Source organism: Caretta caretta, chromosome 3 (assembly GCF_965140235.1).
Source record: "Caretta caretta isolate rCarCar2 chromosome 3, rCarCar1.hap1, whole genome shotgun sequence".
NCBI lineage: Eukaryota > Metazoa > Chordata > Testudines > Cheloniidae > Caretta > Caretta caretta.
The window spans coordinates 4,625,076-4,647,120 of NC_134208.1; the positions used below are offsets into that span (position 1 = coordinate 4,625,076).

The following is a 22,045-nucleotide window of genomic DNA, read 5'->3' on the forward strand; positions in this document are numbered from 1 at the left end:
TGCAGGGTTGGTCTCCACCTTTCCACTGACAAATCAAGCAGCAGTAGTGCTAACTTCTTGCAACAGTTTTCTGCATTAGAGGACTCATGTGAAGGAGCCAGAGGGAAACTCTTTTATGGGCTCTATTTAATCCCTAGTTTTACTGCCATGCTATTCTCCAGGAAACAGGTGTGGTCTGGTCTTTACCTCCCCTAGTATCACATCTCCCCTTAACTATAAATATATTTGAGTGAAGTCCGACTACTCTTCCTGGCCTCTGCGAATTGAAATTGGCACGTATTTATTTCCCTCCAGATATAATCTTTCACTAGTTTTGAGGCATGGCTTGTTCTCTAAACTGATAATGCTATTACCAATATCTGTATTTTACTAAGGATGGTATGTCAGCCACTTCTCTCTGCTGCTGAGTCAGGTTTCTAAATGCAGTGGATTACTACTTTAGTTTCCTAGGATGTTAGCTAGGTGGACTGATTTGCTTAAGTGTCTTCAACTATTTTAACCTTTGTAAGCATACTGGGTTTTTTTTGCCCTGGCACAACCTGCTCATCAACTCTGATAAAACTCACCTGACTCATGGCCTTACAAGAGTACAAAATCTTTCTCCTTATGCTCTGGCTTTAATTTCTGTTTTGCTATCTTTGTTTTCCTTGTGTCCACTCCCCTTTCATTTTTGTTATGGCTACTAGCATATAATTAGTCTGCACTGAAGTAATTGGCCTACACTTGAAATGCTTGTCATTCTAGGTTCTTCACAGCCTGTTCTATACAGTTCTGTTAGAATGTACATGTGTATTTTGAAGTTGCATAACCAGGGAGTCCTCACCTTGTTACAAAGCTGTAGTCAAAAATCTACACAATTTGTTTCTAGTTCTTCTGACTAAAGATTCTTGAAAACAGTAACCACTGATGGGTCTGCAACTGTAGACAGCCCAATAAAGTATGAACTAACCTTCATTTAGTTGATTCTGAAACTTTTTTCTTTAAGGCCCCCCCAACATGCTATAAAAACTCAAAGGCCCACCTGTGCCACAACTGGTTTTTCTTCCAATAAAACCTAAGGCTGGCATTAGGGAGTAGCAAGCAGGGCACTTGCCCTTAGCCCCAGGCTATGTGGCTCAGATTGTGGCTTTCTTTCCTGGGCCCCAGTGAGCTTAATGCTAGCCCTGTTTCTGAGACCCCCTAAAACCTGCTCACAGCCCCCACCCCATTAAGAACTATTGGTAGATAGAGCACTTTAGGGAAAGTGATGTCTTACTGCTCATGGTGGTTTAAGTATGATTGCCTCTTAGTTAAAGATTGGGGGGGGGGGCTGCTCATGTTTTCCAGCTATCAGTAGCCTCCAAATGAGGCTTCTATGTCTCTTGCAGCCCATCAGTCCTATCTTGTCTGACTACCCTTTGCCTGGTTCCAGTAACACGAGGTGACTCTGCAGGCAAAGGCCAGAACTAGCTCCACCTCATTACCTCTACTAATTCCAACAATCCATAACAGTCTAAGGCAGGGGTTGGCAACCTTTCAGAAGTGGTGTGCCAAGTCTTCATTTATGCACTTTAAGGTTTCGCATGCCAGTAATACATTTTAATGTCCTTTTTTTGGAAGGTCTCTCTAAAAGTCTATATATTATATAACTAAACTATTGTTGTATGTACAGTAAACAAGATTTTCAAAATGTTTAAGAAGCTTCATTTAAAATTAAAATGCTGATCTTATGCCGCCGGCCCGCTGCCAGCCTGGGGTTCCATTCACCTAGGCCCGCAGCAGGCTGAGCAGGGCCTGCGGCCAGGACCCTGGCTGGCAAGGGGCCGGGACCCCGGACCGGCAGCGGGCTGAGCTGCTCAGCCTGCTGCTGGTCTGGGGTTCAATCTGCCAGCTCCTGCCAGCTAGGGTCCCGGCTGCCAGCTCCACTGAGCCTGCTGCTGGACTGGGATCCCAGCCCTGCCCACATAAAGTGGGTACCTACCATCTCCCTTGTTCTAGCCCATTCTCTTTCTCTCTCTGCACTGAGCACAGGGCTGGGGTAGGAGGCTTGGGTATGGAGCGCTTACCTGGGCAGCTCCCATTTGGTGCGAGGGGTGCAGGAGCTCCCATTTGGTGCTCAGGGTGGGGGTGGGAATGTGCAGGGTGCAGGAGTCAGGGCTGGGGGCATGAGGGGGGTGCTGTAGTCAGGGCTGGGGGCGTGTGAGGGGGGTGCAGGAGTTAGGGCTGGGGGGTGGGCTGGGGTCACTCCCTGCCCTAAGGGGGTCACAGGAGGGGCCTGGAGGGAATATGCCCTGATTCCACCTCCTCTCCTCCCTGGAGCCGCTTCTCTGGCCATCAGCTGATGGGATCAGTGAGGGAGAGGAGGAGGGGCAGGAACCCAGCACACTGGGGGGACGGGGGGCAGAAAAATAGCAGCCAGCCAGCAGGACCAAGCTGCTTCACCCTGCAGGAGGTAGGGGGGCAGAAAAGAGCAGGCTGGGGCAGGCAGGATTTTTAATGGCACACTGCTGCCTGCCGGGGTCCTGGCCTGGGTTTGGCAGCGGGCTGAGCGTGCCATAGGTTACTGACCCCTGCTCTAAGGCAGTTAACACCTGAGCACTAAATCATGGGTTCTTAAAGCACTTTACAAAGTAGTACTCTGTCTTTTCCTCAGTTTACAAATGGGAAACTCAAGGCATACGTAATTAAGATCTCTCAACACATACTTGACAAAGTTGAAAATAAGTCAAAGCTCCCACTCAGCGTACCTGATGGCAACAATACTTAAAATATGGTTCAAAAAAAGTTTACTGATTTGGACACAACTAGCTGCCAGATGAATGGACAGTGTGGAACTCTCAGCATTGCAGGAAGTCATGTACTTAAGTTACCTTACTGTTTATAAAAATGCCTGAAGTGTAATCGAGACAAGCACATGATATTTAAAAAGATTAAAGTTCTTATGTCAAACACAGCTATCTTGTTACAAACCAATATTTTATTAAATCAAATTCACATCAGCACTATCTGTTTTAAGGAAGTGCTAGTTTTTTCTCAAATGCTTAATATTTGTTTAAAGCTACAGAATGCTATGAACTTATCCAGTGCAAAGGTTACTACTTAAAGAATTCCCCATCAGAATGCAGAGATATGAAATCATCAGTTACTGGTGATGCATGTCTTCCTCCAAGACTGCGACAATGTGTGCAGCAGCGGGGCGCTGCTTCGGGTCCTCACACGTGCAGATGGAAAACATTTCAATCACTTTCTGGTATGACTGGTCCAGCTCCTCCATGTTCAGTGGTGGCCTGGTGCCCAGAGCTGCGTAATACGCCTCATCATCAAAGTCCTCTTCATCAAATGTTGTTTCTGGCAAAGAACATTTAAAACAAGTCAGCAGCAGTAATTGGCAGTCTTAATTGGAAAGTGAATGCCACCTTCTCAAGGGCCATCCATCCATTTAACCCATGCAGTCTTTTCCTCCTCTGAATGGGGGTTTGAAGGGTAGGGAGCAGGAGAACCACAGAACTGGTCCTTTGAAGAGTTGCTTGCCATTCTAGAGCCAGAGTTCAGCACATGCTACCTTAGATCTTGTTTGTTTTGCTTACAAGCCCATGGATCATCTCACATGCGGCAACGCTTCAGAAGCAGCTGGGCCTCTGCCACTTTGGTTTGCTGATTCAGTCCCTTTGCATTTACAGTCTACCACTTCAAACTATAATCAATCATTTGGTTTTCTAGACCCCCTCAGAAAAAGCGCCAACTGCGGACCGTTGGGACAAATGCAAAAGCCTCCCTGCAGTTACCACGTCTAGATACTTGCCAGCAAGCCATGTTTCCTGTTGGAATCTCATTAAAACAGGAACACCCCCCCAAGTGATTATACAGCTGCATGGTTTATAGCCAGGGAGATTCTGAAGTATTTCCAGAGATTTTTAAATACCAATTTGTAATTTCCTTGTTTAATTTACATGTTTACTCTTATCCCACTGAAGTCGGTTTCAGTACTGCTATCAGCTTCATTAGGATCAGATTCTACCTGAATGAAATTTTCTGTTAGCTAAGGTGAAAGTTTAGTGATTTTTTAAAAATCTTTTTTTAGTTGTCCAACTGTTAACTTTAAAGTCATATACTTCACTACTTCCCACAGGGTGTAACAGTCTTGGTCACACACCTGGTGTAGGCAAACCCTACTCCATCTTAAGAGGTGTGTTGAATGTCAGGATTAGGAAGCTCAGCGAGATGCCAACTGTGCTTATTTGTATGTCAATATGTTGACTGCTCTGGCACTTTGTGGAGATACTGGGGCTTGAGTTAGAGGAACAAAGAAAGCTCTAGGGTTGCTGCTGGACTGGACAGCTTGTTTGAAGGCCAGAGCAAAGGGAGTCATAGAATCATAGACTTTAAGGTCAGAAGGGACCATTATGGTCTAGTCTGACCTCCTGCATAACGCAGTCCACAGAATCTCACCCACCTACTCCTGTAACAAACCTCTAACCTATGTCTGAGCTATTGAAGTCCTCAAATCATGGTGTAAAGACTTTGAGGTAGAGAGAATCATCCAGCAAGTGACCGGTGCCCAATGTTGCAGAGGAAGGCGAAAACCCCCCAGGACCTCTGCCTTGGAGGAAAATTCCTTCCTGACCCCAAATATGGCCATCAGCTAAACCCTGAGCATGTGGGCAAGACTCACCAGCCAGACACCCAGGAAAGAATTCTCTGTAGTAACTCAGATCCCACCCCATCTAACATCCCATCACAGGCCATTGGGCATATCTACCGCTAATAGTTGAAGCTCAATTAATTGCCAAAATTAGGCTATCCCATCATATCATCCCTTCCATAAAAACTTATCAAGCTTAGTCTTGAAGCCAGATGTCTTTTGCCCCCACTGCTTCCCTTAGAAGGTTGTTCCAGAACTTCAGTCCTCTGATGGTTAGAAACTTCTCTATCAGACTTATTTTGGGAGGAGTTTCTACCTAGAATGACAGTTTTAGGATTCAAATTACATTGGTCGTATTTATATTGATTTTTTGGATAAAGTTACCACTCTCCTTAAAAAAATAGTGAATTCAGTGCTGGCTTGGAGACTGAAACCTCCACGGATCCAGTACGGATACAGCATAGGAGTCAACAGCATATGCTTCTTCCACTCTGCCAACGTGCCTCAAAAGTAACCTGGCAGGACCACTTCTAAAGGTAAGAGAAGGAGGGTGTCTCCAGAACCTACTCCCTCCTTGGTCTGTCTAGTCAGCCAACACGTTTCAGCGTCAGTACGGGCGGTGGGGTTTTGGCAACATGCATATATGTGCTCATAGATTGGCCTGATACCACCCAACCCTCTTCACACAACTCACCAAAAGAGCCAGATAGTTAAGGGCCAACTTCCGATCACTTCTGGCCTTGGCTGGAACTAAGGTGACAATCTAGGGATCCCAGGTTATCCCCTTATAACCCTACAGATTTCATCCCCAGTCACCCGCACCATCTAGTGCCCCCTTTCAAAGGGCCGTTTTGTTCTGTTTGAGGACCACTTTTTGGTGGAAGGAGGAGAGTACTGGTACTTGGGCCAGCCAGCGTCTAAAACAGCAGTCACGGATTAGTGAGGCTGTCCGACTTTTGTGCAGCAGAGACAAGGTGCCTGAATGGAGCAGCACTGGCCTTTTAACAAGGAAATGGAAATATCACTGCGCTATTACAATATAAGCCCTAACCCAAAAATGTAAAGCCAGGAGCTGTTTAAATGCTACTATAATAACGCACTGGCTGGGCCATCTGCAAGACTAAGTCTAGGAGCTGGACGACTGTTAGTTCAAGCAGGGGAGGCGGATGTTTTCAGATCTAGAGATCCTGGGGACACATTCACACTGTTCAACTAGGTTATGCATCTATTTTGGCTTCCGAGTCTGAGTAGTCCAATTGCCTCTGACGCCTTGTTGAGCTCAGTTTGCTGGGCTGGAGAAGAATGTTGTTATCCTTTGACTGTCATGCTGACCACATCACTTTGGTCCTAGTTAAACTGCAGCTACCCCCATGGTAGATCCCTTCCCCAACACAATTAAAACATGACTCAGTCTTGCAGTATAGATGGACCAGAATCATAATCTAAGCAACTTCACTTAGCTTTTAGCAGGGCCGTAGCATGATTCAGAAACGTGCTTTGGTCCTATCTACACTTCACAACGGGAACCATGTTGAGGGACTATCCAGTTGTAACTTGGTTCTCGTGCCAAGTTTAGTGTTGAGAGGAATTTGATAAGCAGCAGAATTTCAAGGGAGAATTCTCCTGCAGCTGTTTAACAAGCAGCTGGACTTCTTATGGGGCACGTCAGTATTTAAAATGATTAATTAGGCACATTTAACAACTCATTTGGATTTAAAAAGCCAAACAAACTTTAAAGCAGCTCAGCCACCTGCAAAACCATTGTGCACAGCAGCCAGGCACATGTTTTGCAGTAAGCCCCCTCCCCCCGAGTAGCTTTGAGTGCCTCTTCTGTGCTGCAACACGCTCCCGGCAAGGTGAGACAACTGGAAACTTACCAGCCAGGCAGTTCTCAGAAGCAAAAGAAAGGGTTAAAAAAAAAATCAGTGAGCAGAGAAAGGTCTTGGCTAACCTTTCCCCTCACTATTTCCTTATGTCGTCTTTCAATAGGCTATTTAAGTAGATGAACACAAGACAGTTTAATTGTTTTTCTAGTTGTATTGATAGCAGGTCATGATTGACACGTGTCTTCGCTAGTGGATGTGCGTTAAAGAAACACTAAAGGCTTGTCTACCCAACCACTTTTGTCAGTATAACTTATGTCGCTCGGGGTGTGGAAAAAACAAAACAAAAAAACCACCCCTAGGTAATGTAAGTTACACCGACAGAAGCACCGGTGTGGGCAGCCCTTTGTTGGCAGGAGAGCTTCTCCTGACAACATAGCTATTGCCGCTTGTGGGGGTGGTTTTATTATGTCGATGGGAGAACTCTCCCGTTGGCACAGAGGAGTTACAGGAGCAATCCTACAGCGGTGCAAGTGTAGGCTTGGTAGTGTAGACAAGCCCTAAGGCATCCCCTGCACATACAAATATTCGACACAGTCAGTTCCACTATTGGGTAAATCCATCTTTAAGGGCAGCTTCCTGCAAGAGGTGCTTGATTTTAAGAGTTGGGACTGTAAGAAATAAAAGCTGACCTTCATCGTCATCATCATCATCATCAGGCAGGTTCAGATGAGGTATGGAAAGGGTCATCATCTCCCACAGAGTCAGTCCAAAAGCAAAGATGTCCGCCTTATCAGTGATAACACCACCATCCTCCAGAGCTTCCTTAGGTTTCCATGGCTCCGTGCCAATGTAAAGTGCCTCCGGGTCACTCACTGAAGAGAAACAACACGTGACTCAAGCCATGTCCACACTAGGAAAAACGGTGTACTTAACATGTTAAACCATAACTGCCTCAACTACACTAGGATTTGAAGATGCGTTAGCTGGGCAAAGCAAACTCTAGGAGGAAGTGAGGGGTCACCATACCCTGCTAGTGTGTTAAAACTACGGCTTGACTTGTCCACACTAGGATTTTAACACAGTGTGTTAATTGTTAAAAACATTTTCTCCCCCTACTTTAGAAGAGGTCTTAAAATGAACAGAAAGAATCAAGTTTGAGGTGTGTCCCAACACCCAGTGATTAGATTCACACCTAAAGAGCGCAGGGGGACTAAGCTACATACTGTAGAAAGGTAACATTTTGCACCAGCGCAGGGCCTGTACCTCATCATGCAGATATCCTGTTCTGTGCTGCAGATTTAAGTCAAGGATAATAAGCACCGAATATAGACTTCTACTAAAATCATGCACGTTTTAGGAACGACACAGGACACCACAAATAGATTCCACTGCAAAGTCTGCCTGCTTGGCGCTATGAGGCATGGGTCTTAAGATCAACAGAATACTAGAAGCTCCAGTTCAGGATTTAATACACTGAGGAGTTAGGATCATTTAGCATTTGGTCTGCTTGAACAGCATGACTAACAAACATGTTCTGAATGTGAATGATAATTGGGGATCATTTAAGAACACTTTATAAGATGCCCAAAAAGCAACAGTCAAAGAAGAAAGTTGTACTGTAAAATATAAATAAATATATATATAACAAATGGAAGAAAATGGAAGTTGACAGTAATACTATAAATCAGGAGGCAGGAATTGGGAGAAAACTGATAAGGGAAGCAGAGGGACGCAAGGAGAAATCTATGACCAGCACAGTTAAAAACAATAAGGAATTTTTAAATATATTTAGGAACAAAAAGAAACCTAACAATGGTATCCTAACAATAGATGGAAATGGTAGAATCATCAGTAATAATGTAGAAAAGCAAAAGTGTTCAATAAACATTTCTGTTCTGTATTTGGGGGAGGTGGGGGGGAAAACAGATAATGTAGTCTCATCAAATGGTGATAACACTCTTTTCATTCCACCAGTATCTCTAGAGGATGTTAAACAACAGCTACTAAAGTTAGACATTTTAAAATAATCAGATTCAGTTAACAAACCCAAGAGTTTTAAGAGAGCTGGCTGAGGAGCTTGTTGGAGCGTTATTGTTGACTTTCAATAAATTCTGGGGGACTGGGAAAGTTCCAGAAGAAAGCTAATATTGTGCCAGTTCTTTAAAAAGGGTAAGGGGGAGGACCCAGGTAATTATAGACCCGTCAGCCTGACATCAATCCTGAGCAAGATAATGGAGCAGCTGATACAGGACTCCATTAGTTCTTTAATAAAGGAGAGTAATGTAATTAATGCCAATCAACATGGATTTATGGAAAAACCGTAGTTATCAAACTAACTTGATCTCTTTCTTTGATGAATTTGGTTGATAAAGGTAATAGTGCTACGTGATATACTTAGGCTTCTATAAGGCGCTTGACTTGGTACTGCACAAAATTTTGATTAAAACACTAGAATATAAAATGAACATGGCACATATTAAATGGATTAAAAAACTGGCTAACTGATAGGTCTTAAAATGCAATTGTGAATAGGGAATCATCACTGAATGGGTGTGTTTCTAGTGGAGTGGCTCAGGGATCGGTTCTTGCTATTGCTATGCTATTTGACATTTTTATCAATGACCTGGAAGAAAACAAAATCACTGATAAAGTTTGCAGGTGACACAACCAAAGTCAGGGAAGTGGTAAATGAGCACAGGTCATCAATAATGAACGTGAGCAAACAGTGTGTATTTTAATACTGCTAAATGTAAATGTGTACCCCACAGAATCATAGAATATAAGGGTTGGAAGGGACCCCAGAAGGTCATCTAGTCCAACCCCCTGCTCGAAGCAGGACCAATTCCCAGTTAAATCATCCCAGCCAGGGCTTTGTCAAGCCTGACCTTAAAAACCTCTAAGGAAGGAGATTCTACCACCTCCCTAGGTAACGCATTCCAGTGTTTCACCACCCTCTTAGTGAAAAAGATTTTCCTAATATCCAATCTAAACCTCCCCCACTGCAGCTTGAGACCATTACTCCTCGTTCTGTCATCTGCTACCATTGAGAACAGTCTAGAGCCATCCTCTTTGGAACCCCCTTTCAGGTAGTTGAAAGCAGCTATCAAATCCCCCCTCATTCTTCTCTTCTGCAGGCTAAACAATCCCAGTTCCCTCAGCCTCTCCTCATAAGTCATGTGTTCTAGACCCCTAATCATTTTTGTTGCCCTTCGCTGGACTCTCTCCAATTTATCCACATCCTTCTTGTAGTGTGGGGCCCAAAACTGGACACAGTACTCCAGATGAGGCCTCACCAATGTCGAATAGAGGGGAACGATCACGTCCCTCGATCTGCTCGCTATGCCCCTACTTATACATCCCAAAATGCCATTGGCCTTCTTGGCAACAAGGGCACACTGCTGACTCATATCCAGCTTCTCGTCCACTGTCACCCCTAGGTCCTTTTCCGCAGAACTGCTGCCTAGCCATTCGGTCCCTAGTCTGTAGCTGTGCATTGGGTTCTTCTGTCCTAAGTGCAGGACCCTGCACTTATCCTTATTGAACCTCATCAGATTTCTTTTGGCCCAATCCTCCAATTTGTCTAGGTCCTTCTGTATCCTATCCCTCCCCTCCAGCGTATCTACCACTCCTCCCAGTTTAGTATCATCCGCAAATTTGCTGAGAGTGCAATCCACACCATCCTCCAGATCATTTATGAAGATATTGAACAAAACCGGCCCCAGGACCGACCCTTGGGGCACTCCACTTGATACCGGCTGCCAACTAGACATGGAGCCATTGATAACTACCCGTTGAGCCCGACAATCTAGCCAGCTTTCTACCCACCTTATAGTGCATTCTTCCAGCCCATACTTCCTTAACTTGCTGACAAGAATACTGTGGGAGACCGTGTCAAAAGCTTTGCTAAAGTCAAGAAACAATACATCCACTGCTTTCCCTTCATCCACAGAACCAGTAATCTCATCATAGAAGGCGATTAGATTAGTCAGGCATGACCTTCCCTTGGTGAATCCATGCTGACTGTTCCTGATCACTTTCCTCTCATGCAAGTGCTTCAGGATTGATTCTTTGAGGACCTGCTCCATGATTTTTCCAGGGACTGAGGTGAGGCTGACTGGCCTGTAGTTCCCAGGATCCTCCTTCTTCCCTTTTTTAAAGATTGGCACTACATTAGCCTTTTTCCAGTCATCCGGGCCTTCCCCCGTTCGCCACGAGTTTTCAAAGATAATGGCCAATGGCTCTGCAATCACAGCCGCCAATTCCTTCAGCACTCTCGGATGCAACTCGTCCGGCCCCATGGACTTGTGCACGTCCAGCTTTTCTAAATAGTCCCTAAGCACCTCTATCTCCACAGAGGGCTGGCCATCTCTTCCCCATTTTGCGATGCCCAGCGCAGCAGTCTGGGAGCTGACCTTGTTAGTGAAAACAGAGGCAAAAAAAGCATTGAGTACATTAGCTTTTTCCACATCCTCTGTCACTAGGTTGCCTCCCTCATTCAGTAAGGGGCCCACACTTTCCTTGGCTTTCTTCTTGTTGCCAACATACCTGAAGAAACCCTTCTTGTTACTCTTGACATCTCTGGCTAGCTGCAGCTCTAGGTGCGATTTGGCCCTCCTGATATCATTCCTACATGCCCGAGCAATATTTTTATACTCTTCCCTGGTCATATGTCCAACCTTCCACTTCTTGTAAGCCTCTTTTTTATGTTTAAGATCCGCTAGGATTTCACCATTAAGCCAAGCTGGTCGCCTGCCATATTTACTATTCTTTCGACTCATCGGGATGGTTTGTCCCTGTAACCTCAACAGGGATTCCTTGAAATACAGCCAGCTCTCCTGGACTCCTTTCCCCTTCAAGTTAGTCCCCCAGGGGATCCTGGCCATCCGTTCCCTGAGGGAGTCGAAGTCTGCTTTCCTGAAGTCCAGGGTTCGTATCCTGGACAAAGACTGCAGGCCATACTTACAGGATGGGGGACTCTATCCTGGGAGGCAGTGACTCTGACAAAGATTTGGGGGTCCTGGTGGATAATCAGCTGAATACGAGCTCCCACTGTGACATTGTGGCCAAAAGAGCTAATGTAATCCTGGGATGCATAAAACAGGAGAATCTCTAGCAGGAGCAGAGAGGTTATTTGACCTCTGTATTTGACACTGGTGCAACCGCTGCTGGAATCCTGTGTCCAGTGCTGGTGCCCACAATTCAAGAAGGATGTTGATAAATTGGAGAGGGGTCGGAGAAGAGCCACAAGAAGGATTAAAGGATTAGAAACCTGCCTTGTAGTGACAGACTCAGAGAGCCCAATCTTAACAAAAGAGAAGTTTAAGGGGTGACTTGATTATAGTCTGTAAGTATCTACATGGGGAGCAAATATTTAATCATGGATGGGCTCTTCAATCTAGCAGAGAAAGGTCTAGAATCTCACCTTTGTGATTCGTGGGAACCTTATGCCGGCAGAGAGGCCTGGATTGGAATATGATCCCGAGGTGCAGCACCTGCGATCTATTACACTGATGAATCAACTCTACCTCTCCCAGTCAATCAACAAGAGTTCTATTAAAGCCAGAGGACAACGCCTCTGACAGAGGCCATTTCCCAGCTGTTGTCTGAAGGTGGCTGGGATGGAGGGATGAATTTACATCATGCCAGGTGACCCGCTGCTAGCAAGACAACGATTTACCTTTCTTTAATCCAGCAAAGGTTTATTACTGGTCAGTATGTTTTTAAAGTCTCCAAGAGCTCCTAGTTAATCTTATAAAGAGTTGAAAAAATGTCGGTATCTGACTGAATAAGGAGACCCAGTCACTGACTTGATGCCCGCTCGCTCCTGCAGAAGAGATTTTGGTGCAGCACGTTGCTTTTTAGTGAAGCCAGCGTGCTGAGCTGTACGCTGATGCTCCAGCAAGCAGTGGCTTCGGCACACTTTCCCCATTGCCTAATAATTCACTGAGCTATCAGAAGGCTCACAGCTGCTCGAGAAACATTACACTTGTGCTGCAAGGCTGATCTTCAGAAGTATTTGGCACTAATGAGAAATTAATGTTAGAATCCTTATCACTTTGTAGACCATCATTCTTTAATTCTTGGATACCCCACGGCGAAGGCTACGGGTATTTTTAATAAAAAGTCATGGACAGGTCACGGACAGTAAACAAAAATTCACGGCCCATAACCAATCCATGACTTGTATTATATACCCCTAACTAAATCTTGGGCAGTGGGGGAGTGGCGTGGCCTGGGTGCCCTGGGGGGGAATGGCCCGGGGGGCGCCGTGGGTGCTCTGGGGGGAGCAGCCCAGGACCCCTGCTGGTGCTGGGGGAGCAGGCTGCAGCATGCGGCCTGGCACCCCTGCTGGTGCTGGGGGGGAGGAGGAGGTTTGGCAGGCCCCTTACCTGGCTCCTTATGGCTCCCCCCTAGGCAAAGGTGTGGCCAGATGGCTCCATATGCTGCCTCCACCCCAAGCGCTAGCTCTGCAGCTCCCATTAGCCAGGAACCGCGGCCAATGGGAGCTGCGGGGTCAGTGCCTGAGGGCAGAGGCAGCCAGCGGAGAGACGTTTGCTAGGAGTGGAGGGAGGGACAGGTGGCTGCTTCTGGGGAGCCCCCCGAGGTAAGCACCGCCCAGAGCCTTCACCCCCAGCCCTGAGCCTCCTCCCACACCCAAACTCCTGCTGCTGCTGAGGGGGGCTGAGGTGGCTCAAGATTGCCCCAGCAGCAGCTGGCCCAGGGGCTGCCTGAGCTGGCAGCCCCTGGGCCAGCTGCACCGGCCGCTGCAGAAGTCACGGAGGTCCTGGAATCCGTGATTTCCGTGACAAACTTGCAGCTTTACCTATGGATAAGGACTCAGTGTCGTTTTTTGGCCAGTTGGATATTGTCTCCATGTGACACACCACAAGACTTCACTCAGAGCTGGGCTGAAGGTTCTTCTAATCTAGAGGACTTGTTCTTTGCAGTCACCCCATAATTTAATGTGTTTAACTACCCTCCGCACTGGGAGATCATTCCTGTGGCCCTATCCCCTCCCGGCTCCAAAGCCCATTTTGTCATGGCAACATTCCCTTCTCTTCCCTTATAAAATGAAAGAGTTACTAATAAAAATCTAATAGTGCAGCTTCATACATCAGTCAGCTGGTGCAAACCCAAGCACTGGGGAAAGAAACAGAGGGGGAAGTGATTTTGTAATTAACCCAAACACATTCCTGCTTTTGACAGCTATACCAACAGGCCATTAGACATCTGCTTCTTGTTGTAGTTAAGTAAAACATTGATAATTTTCACAATTGGCTCAGGCTGGTCTCCAGAACTATGAAATAGAAGGTTAATTTACTTAACTCTCAAGCAAGAGTTAAGGTTTCCCCACAGCCAGATGCCAGTTCAAAATCTGTTAGGCCTAATCCAGTGTTCCTTGTACACTGGAACTCCTATGCATGTTAAGGTGAGTTTGGGGGTCCAAGAAATGCAATATGGGGCCCTTTGGGGTAACATGGAAGTTTCTTGCAATTATGCAGCACCATTCACCTGGAAGGCACTTAAACTATAAGAAGCACCTCCACTGAAATGCAGCCATCTCTGGGGCAAAGAGTAGCAACCACATGGCATAGAGCCAGGGACGGAAACTGCATCCTTGCACAGCAAACTCCTTTTATGAAAACACAATGGGATCTTTAATGTCTACACAGAGCAGACACCACCTCAGTTTAGACCAGTAGGTCATCCTTGCCCCTTCCAGGTCAAAAGCTAGCTTTAGTTTTCTGGTCCCGGACACCCATAGTGTCCAGATGACTGGAGCAGTCCAAGCTGACAGCCCCACATACCAGTCATGTTTTCATCCAGTGGCAGGGACACTCCCACATCGCAGATTTTTATCGACTCAAAGTCACCTTTAATGACAACGTTAGAAGACTTGATGTCTCCGTGGAGCAGTTTCTTATCGTTATGCAGATACTGCAAGGCAGAAAAAGGAACAAATAGCATCCCACTCACAGATGAGAAGCAATAAACAGAGAAAGAGGCTATTTTAAAACAGGTTTGGGCAGTGAAGCATCATCATATTATTATTTAACATTCATACTGCAGAGTCATCTTACGGTTTCAGTTGTGCTAGGTCCAACAGTCCCTGCCCCAAAGAATCTACTAATCTAGAAGACATGATATATCAGATGAATGAGACAAACAAGCAGACTTCAATGGAGCGATGCGGATTTACACGAGCGGAGAATCTAGCCCAACGTTTTTACATTGCTACTGTGACACTAACAACAATGCGAGAACTATCACTGAAAAGGCTGTTCCATGCAACCTTCCATTTTCATGGCTTATAACTAAGGCTACGTTTTAGTCCCGGGTATTTTTAGTAAAAGTCACAGACAGGTCACGGGCTGTAAACAAAAATTCACAGCCTGTGACCTGTCCGTGACTTTTACTAAAAATATCAGTGAATAAAACTGCCCAGGGGCCCTGCAGGTGGTAGGGGAGAGCGATACGGCTGCTTTTTTCTTTCTTTCTTATGCCTCTCTCTGTGTACCCCTCCAGTATCTTCAGGACCAAACCCCTCAGCCTTCCGGTCAGATTATCTGCCCATCCCACCTACCCACAACGTCTGCTGGTGCCAGAGCTCCTTTATTGGCTGCCAGCATGAGGCTGAGGGTGGACTCTAGCAGCTAGCAAGAAGGAAAAGTGGGTGATTCCCAAAGGAATGGAAAAGTGTGAGTAAGCCAGTGGGGGCCCGTATTAACAAAGTTGTATCACTTATTGGGTTACTTTCACTGTAAGCTGTTTGGGGCAGGGACTATCGTTTAATTCCGTGTTTGTACAGCACCTCGCACAATGGGATTGTGGTCTCTTTGGTCTCAAGATCACGTTCCATGAAACCAGAGTGGCACCTTAACAAGGACTTGTGGCATCTGCAAACCACGCGCCGATACTAGTGCAGCATCCTTTGGATTCTCTCAGGTTGAGTTACTGGGAAAATAAAGTATCACCCCTGTATACAGCTCTGCCATGAAAAAGCTAATATCACTAGAAAACATACCTTCAACCCTCTTGCCATGTTCAAGGCAACTTTGAGAATTGTAGCAGGAGGAAAAGGGCCCTGATGTTTTGTATTTCTCTCTTCAATTAAGTCATTGAGAGATTTTTCTCCTCCGTATTCCATAGCAAGGCACATGCTTCCATCGTTGGCCTGAGTAAATGCACGGTATCCTTAAAACAATTAGAGATGTAATCTGTTTTTAGGGGACCAGAAGAGGCATTTTACGCGTAGCACAATTTGACAGCAGTCTCACTAATTCACAATGATATTTAGGCCACCCATCATTACGGAATTTTGTGAATAAGTAAACAAACAATATCAAAGTGTTCACAGTTACAGCTGTATAACTGTAATGACCACAACTTCTGTGACCACCTTTAGCCTGATCAGCGCTAGGGTTTCTCCCCAAAAATTCTAACTAGTTTTAACAACAGTTTCAACAAAACCAATTTTAAAACCATTTGGAGCCATAATATAAGCCAGGTTTCAGGCAGCCTGGACCATTTGAAACTGGTTTAGGCCACCTGGAGCCTGCTCTACATTACAACTCCAACCCATTTAAAATTCAAATTAACTGACCTGGGAAAACCAGTTAAGAGTTTTTGGGAAAATTTTCACAGCACATACCGGCCTTCAGGTTTTTTCCATATAAAGCCACAGGCCAAGTTTTCCAGAAATGGGTGCCCAACTTGAGACATTTTAGGGAGAGGTGTCTAATTTTCAGAAAGTGCTGAGTGCCTCTGCACTGAAATCAGACTCATTTACAGTGTCTCAAACTGGACACCTAAAACTTGAGGCACGCAAAAATCATTAGCCCCTTTTGACAGTCTTGGCCATGGCATTTGACTATGTTCAATAGAATGGCGCATGGGGTTTTAAAATGGTTTCAGCATTTAATAAATGGTTTAGACTATTTTATTGTAAGTTAAAGGATAATTAGTTGACTTCACATAATTTCCCAGGATAAACTCCCTGATATTAACATATTATGTTATGACTTTGCAAATTTCTCCCCAACTAAAAAGATGACACTTGCGTTTTTGCATGATTTTTCCCATTGTATAACGGACAAATAATCATGTACGTGTTCTGTAGTACATTTTGCAAAAGCAATGAAATCTTTGCAATATGAAACCTCAATACAATGTTCTTGGCCATTGAATTCTTGTTGAGAAGGGAGAACACTCATCATTTGGGGGGATATAAATTGATAAAATTCTCCTGGAGCACTTATGGTATTTCTAGCAAAAATGAAAACATCTTGATTTTTTTTTAAAATGTACAGTAAAGAAAAAAGCTAAATCAACTGCTGATTTCAGTGACAAAGGTAATAATCCCAGGGATTAATGATATATTACGGTAGTAACCAAAACTTCACTGAATATACCATGGTTTCACAAACTATTACTAACACTGAAAGTCAAGAATTTTTATAGAAGCTGTTTTCAAGAGGTTCTAGACTTTCCATAACTCAGGAACTGGCTTATTTTGCATACATTAATTCATTTTATTATTATTAATGAGCGCACAGCATCAAAGATCCAGTAAAGAGCTGGACTGAACAAGCTACCAGAATGCCTGTGTCTGCTTACAAAGTATTTAGAGCGCAATCTTTGGCTGTAACCACTTTTTGTACTTGATGCTGTGCTCATTTCTGTTTGTCTGCTTTTTGAAATGTCAAGTTTGGCATTTTATTCAGTGTGTTAATGACACCACCCCAGATATCAATAAAAGATTTCTAGCACCCTACACTGGACACATTCTAATATGTTGTCACTATTCCCTCAGGTCCTGAACCTATAAATACTGGCACATACTTAATTTTGTGCATGTGAGAAGTCTAATTGTAGTCATTGCGAAAAATCATATAAGTGTAGGGCTGGAAGGGATGTTGACAGGTCACCTAGTCCAGTCCCTTGTGCTGAGGCAGGACCAAGTATACCCATATAGTAAAGTTAAACTTGTGTAAGTGTTTGTAGGATCTGGGCACTGAAGGGAGTCTACAGGATGCCAGCAGGCAATCTGAAGCTTTGCAAGGCTGCTCTGGGATAAGCCTAGCATGCCTGCGAATAAGATCTCTGGTTCATTCCTCTCCTGTGGGGACAGAAAGAGAGCGACTCTACAATGCTTTGATAACCCACATGCTAGAAGTGGGATATTGAGGTATTTCTGAATTCTCCTTCATGGCAGCACCAGTACGCTGGCCAGAATTAGATCTTTTAAGGTTACGCTTAATGTTACACAGAGAGTTACATGACCTGTTAAGCCAAATCGATAGATTTGGAACTCTATACACGGCCAAGGTAATACCTGATGGAGGAAGAAACTAGTTGCAGTGTGACCATGCCAGCTGGTGGATAGAGAGGAATGAAGGGAGAGTTGGAGGGGCCAGTACATTTGTACTCTCTATGGAATGTAGGGGTCAGGGGATATGCACATGCACCCTCTGCTGCTCAAACAAGGTCCAGGGCCATTTGTGCCCTCCCCCCCGGCTCTGGGAAGGCAACATCAGGAAGGAGACACCTGCCTTACTAAGCCTCAGAGATGGCTCCAATAGTTACATTTACAAATTAAGCATCTTAAGTTGTGTCTGAAACTTACCTACAATGTTTGGGTGCTGAAGGTTTTTCAGAATCTTGGCTTCTTCATTCAGCCTCTGTTGATATATATTTTGCTGCTTATTGTCACATTTTGGATTAATTTTCTTCACAGCCCATGGGGAACGAGACAAGCCTTTAGGAGATCTGTATGGAAAAAATTCGCTCTGTTAGAAAATGAAGCATTGTCCCATCCATATTTGACATCAGTGATGAAAGATCTATCACAGGCATCTATTCAGTGTTGGCCAAGAGTAACATTCACATAATGATGGATGTACAATTAATTTGTGGAATTAAACAGTAAACCTAAAACTATGAAATTAATTTTGCCAACTTAATAATAAATCATACACTGCACAGCACAGAGTTCGAATTTCTACTACAGTCATATATTATAGTCAACCTCAGAGGAACTCCAGCAGTGTGGGGTAATCCCAGCAAAGTCTCCAAGAATTAATGAGCCATGAAGACTGAGCTAGTAGTGATGACTCCAGTTTAGGTTTAAGGCATACTGATAAGGGCGTATGGGGCATCTTGTGTACACAAGCTGTGGATAGATTTCAGTTTCCAAGACAGGCAAGCCAGCATCTTTCATCAGCACAGAAGTCTCTTTAAAAAATCTATCCTAGTAGTATATGATCTAAAGTCCCAGGTAATGGCCACCCTATCCTGTTTATGTTCTTACACTTACCTTTTCATAAGGTAAACATTTACTCCAGTTCCATAACCAAGCTTCTGCATGAAAGGAGAGGCTGGAATTACTACAGAAGCTGAAGGTCCGCATGGCCCATTGTCTAAAAACACAAACCAAGAAAAAAATCATTCCATTTCTTTAGCACCTTCCATCTGAAGATCTCAAAGCTCTTGCTACAAGCATTTTTGACTACAACTGTACTTGGAGCTTTGTATGGAAGAGAGGTAGATGAGATTTAGTTTTTTTTTAAAAAAAGCGCTTAACAAACCTCCTCTTCTTTGATTAGACTTCAGGAAACCATCCAAATATGTATGCGTCATACCATCCTTGGTGTACATCTCAATGGAAATCTTTAACAAAACTTCACGTGGAGTTTTATTTTCCCAGTAATTTAAAGTCTGATCTCAAAACAAACTTATTTTTCTCTCACTTTCAAATCCACATTGTAATGGTTATGTTTATAAATAGTCATTCTAACAGGACATGATCAGCACTATCTTGTTTATTAGGCAACTAAAACCACACCACCACTAGCTTTGTATTGTGAAACACTGGACCCAGGCATAATCTGACTAAAAAAACTTCAGTATTGATTATACTTCAGTGGAAGCGTTTTAGGGGATAAAATTAACCCTATTCTACAATAGTTAACCAGAGGCCATATTTGAATACAACTTACCAGATTTCTTCCTATTAATTATTTTGTTAGGAGTCTTGAAGGCAGTTGCTGTTTCCATTGTGGATAATTGTCCTGAGCTTTATGACACAAGAGAGTTGCAATTTACATTAGATCTGCCTGCAATGTATTTCTCCAGTGCAGAACATCATCTATCTATCTCCTACCAGACCTTTAAGCACAGTCTATAATTCATACTAATTAGCACATTCTATAAATATGTGCTGTAGATTTTGTCCTGAACTTAAGGGAAACCTGAACCGACACTGCAACCCAGGTCAGAGCTTTCTAGCTGCCCGAACAAGTTGTTTGCAGTGTTGTTTTAGCCATGCGGCCCCGGGATATTAGAGAGACAAGGTGGGGGAGGTAATAGCTTTCATCAGACCAGCTTCTGTTGGTGAGAAAGACAAGCTTGAGAGTGCACATAGACAGAGCTCTCCCAGGCTCAGGTGGATCAGACGGGACACAGGACTCCTGGGTCCCCTCCCCCGCTCGAGTGGATGGGAGGAGTGGGGGGAAAGCACACAGGACTCCTGGGTCCCCTCCCCAGCTCAGGGGGATGCGGGGGGGGGGGGGGAGCACAGGACTCCTGGGTCCCCTCCCCGGCTCCGGGATGCGGGTGGGGGGGGAAGCACAGGACTCCTGGGTCCCCTCCCCGGCTCAGGGGGATGCGGGGGGGGGGGGAGCACAGGACTCCTGGGTCCCCTCCCCAGCTCAGGTGGATGCGGGGGGCCACACAGGACTCCTGGGTCCCCTCCCCGGCTCAGGGGGATGCGGGGGGCCACACAGGACTCCTGGGTCCCCTCCCCGGCTCAGGGGGATGCGGGGGGCCACACAGGACTCCTGGGTCCCCTCCCCGGCTCAGGGGGATGCGGGGGGGGGGGAGCACAGGACTCCTGGGTCCCCTCCCCGGCTCCGGGATGCGGGTGGGGGGGGAAGCACAGGACTCCTGGGTCCCCTCCCCGGCTCCGGGGGATGCGGGTGGGGGGGGGAAGCACAGGACTCCTGGGTCCCCTCCCCGGCTCCGGGATGCGGGTGGGGGGGGAAGCACAGGACTCCTGGGTCCCCTCCCCGGCTCCGGGATGCGGGTGGGGGGGGAAGCACAGGACTCCTGGGTCCCCTCCCCCAGGGGGGAGGGGCGAATCCCGGCCCGTTACCTGCCGCGGCTCCGTTCACTGCTCAACCGCTGCCATTTGAATCCGCGCGCGCTGATCCCAGAGCCCCCCCCCCCCCAGCGGCTACGGCGGCCGCGCGGCCCAAACAGGGTCGGCCGGGAGCGTGCAACAGGAGGGGCGGGGCGCGGAGCGCGAGGGGGCGGGCCCATTGGGGTGGGCGGAGCCACGGGACAGGGGGGAGGGGGGCGTGTGTCAGCCGCCACGGGGCTCCTGCAAGGGGCGGGGACCCATCGCTCCCCCGGGGGGGGGCTGGGGGGAGCAGGGGCCCAATCCCGGGGGGGCTGGGGGGAGCAGGGGCCCAATCCCGGGGGGGGCTGGGGGGAGCAGGGGCCCAATCCCGGGGGGGCTGGGGGGAGCAGGGGCCCAATCCCCCGGGGGTGGGGGGGCTGGGGGGAGCAGGGGCCCAATCCCCCGGGGGTGGGGGGGCTGGGAGAGCAGGGGCCCAATGCCGGGGGGGCTGGGGGGAGCAGGGGCCCAATCCCGGGGGGGGCTGGGAGAGCAGGGGTCCAATCCCCGGGGGGGCTGGGAGAGCAGGGGTCCAATCCCCGGGGGGGGGGGGGCTGGGAGAGCAGGGGTCCATCCTTCCCTTTGCGGGGAAGCAGGGGGCCCATCCCCAGGTGGGGAGCAGGGGCCAACCCCCTGGTGGCGCTTGGGGGGAGCAGGGGACAACCCCCTCCTCCCTGGGCTGCGACCTTTTTCTCCTTGGATGGCCCTCGGTTTATGGGTGGTGTTTATGGCGGGCTATCCCCTGATCTGAGTGACGCCTCCCTGTTGGGCACAGCCCTGGCTGGGGCCAGGGGTGCGATCCCCGCTGCCTGCGTGTGCGGTGTCTGACATGGGTGCCGGCAGCAACTGCTGGAGTTCAGGCTGCAGAGCAGTTTCCGCGAGGCCTCTTGTTCTCGCTTGGTCTCACCTTCCCCAGCCACTTCCTTGCGGGGGGATGAGAGGCGGCCGGTTTTGTCACAGCCCAGAAGGGACTTTTGGAGCTAGAGCGGCAGAGCGGTTTTTAAGCGATACGCCAAGACCACGGGGAACTCACCCTCTGGAGCAGCTGCTTCAGATTCCTCTTGGATTGCAAAAAGGCAGATTTTCTGGCAATTCCTCTGCTGGATGCCAGTGAGGTAGTGTAACCTAGTGGATAGGGAACGGGGCTGGCACCCATGAGAGCTCAGATCAGTTTCCAGCTCTGCAACTGGCTGTGGGGTGACCTGGGGCAAGTCTCTTCCTTCCTCCTGCCTCAGTTTCCCCATTGTTAAATTGGGATAATGATACTGACCTCGTTTGTAAAGCACTTTGGTATCTATGGAAGAAAAGATGCTATATGACAGCTAGGGATTATTATTTATCCTGTTTTAGCTCCCAGCTGAAGCCTGCTCAGTGGAGAAATTCTCTCTGCCCGCCTCTTGCTCCCCATCACAAGGGAGAGCT

At 46.8% G+C, this 22,045-nt stretch overlaps 1 protein-coding gene across 1 annotated transcript; it reads right to left on the bottom strand.

Annotated features, from left to right (window-relative positions):
* Positions 1 to 2,936: 2,936 nt before the first annotated feature.
* Positions 2,937 to 20,731, bottom strand: PBK (PDZ binding kinase). The gene is made up of 8 exons (XM_048846026.2): positions 20,600 to 20,731; positions 19,446 to 19,522; positions 18,764 to 18,866; positions 18,074 to 18,216; positions 15,473 to 15,642; positions 14,256 to 14,385; positions 7,137 to 7,319; positions 2,937 to 3,327 (listed from the first exon to the last, which is right to left on the bottom strand). Exons 2-8 carry the CDS (start codon positions 19,501 to 19,503, stop codon positions 3,122 to 3,124), a joined length of 993 nt encoding a protein of 330 aa, XP_048701983.1. The 5' UTR covers positions 19,504 to 19,522; positions 20,600 to 20,731; the 3' UTR covers positions 2,937 to 3,121.
* Positions 20,732 to 22,045: the final 1,314 nt, after the last annotated feature.

Bases quoted from the DNA above. Each gene is read 5' to 3' on its own strand.
- PBK (XM_048846026.2), bottom strand. From the start codon at position 19,503: ATGGAAACAGCAACTGCCTTCAAGACTCCTAACAAAATAATTAATAGG. The intron at 18,867-19,445 runs GTAAGTTGTATT...TTGTGTTTTTAG, and splicing joins AATTAATAGGAAGAAATCTG to ACAATGGGCCATGCGGACCT. The intron at 3,328-7,136 runs GTCAGCTTTTAT...GTTCTTTGCCAG, and splicing joins TGATGATGATGACGATGAAG to AAACAACATTTGATGAAGAG.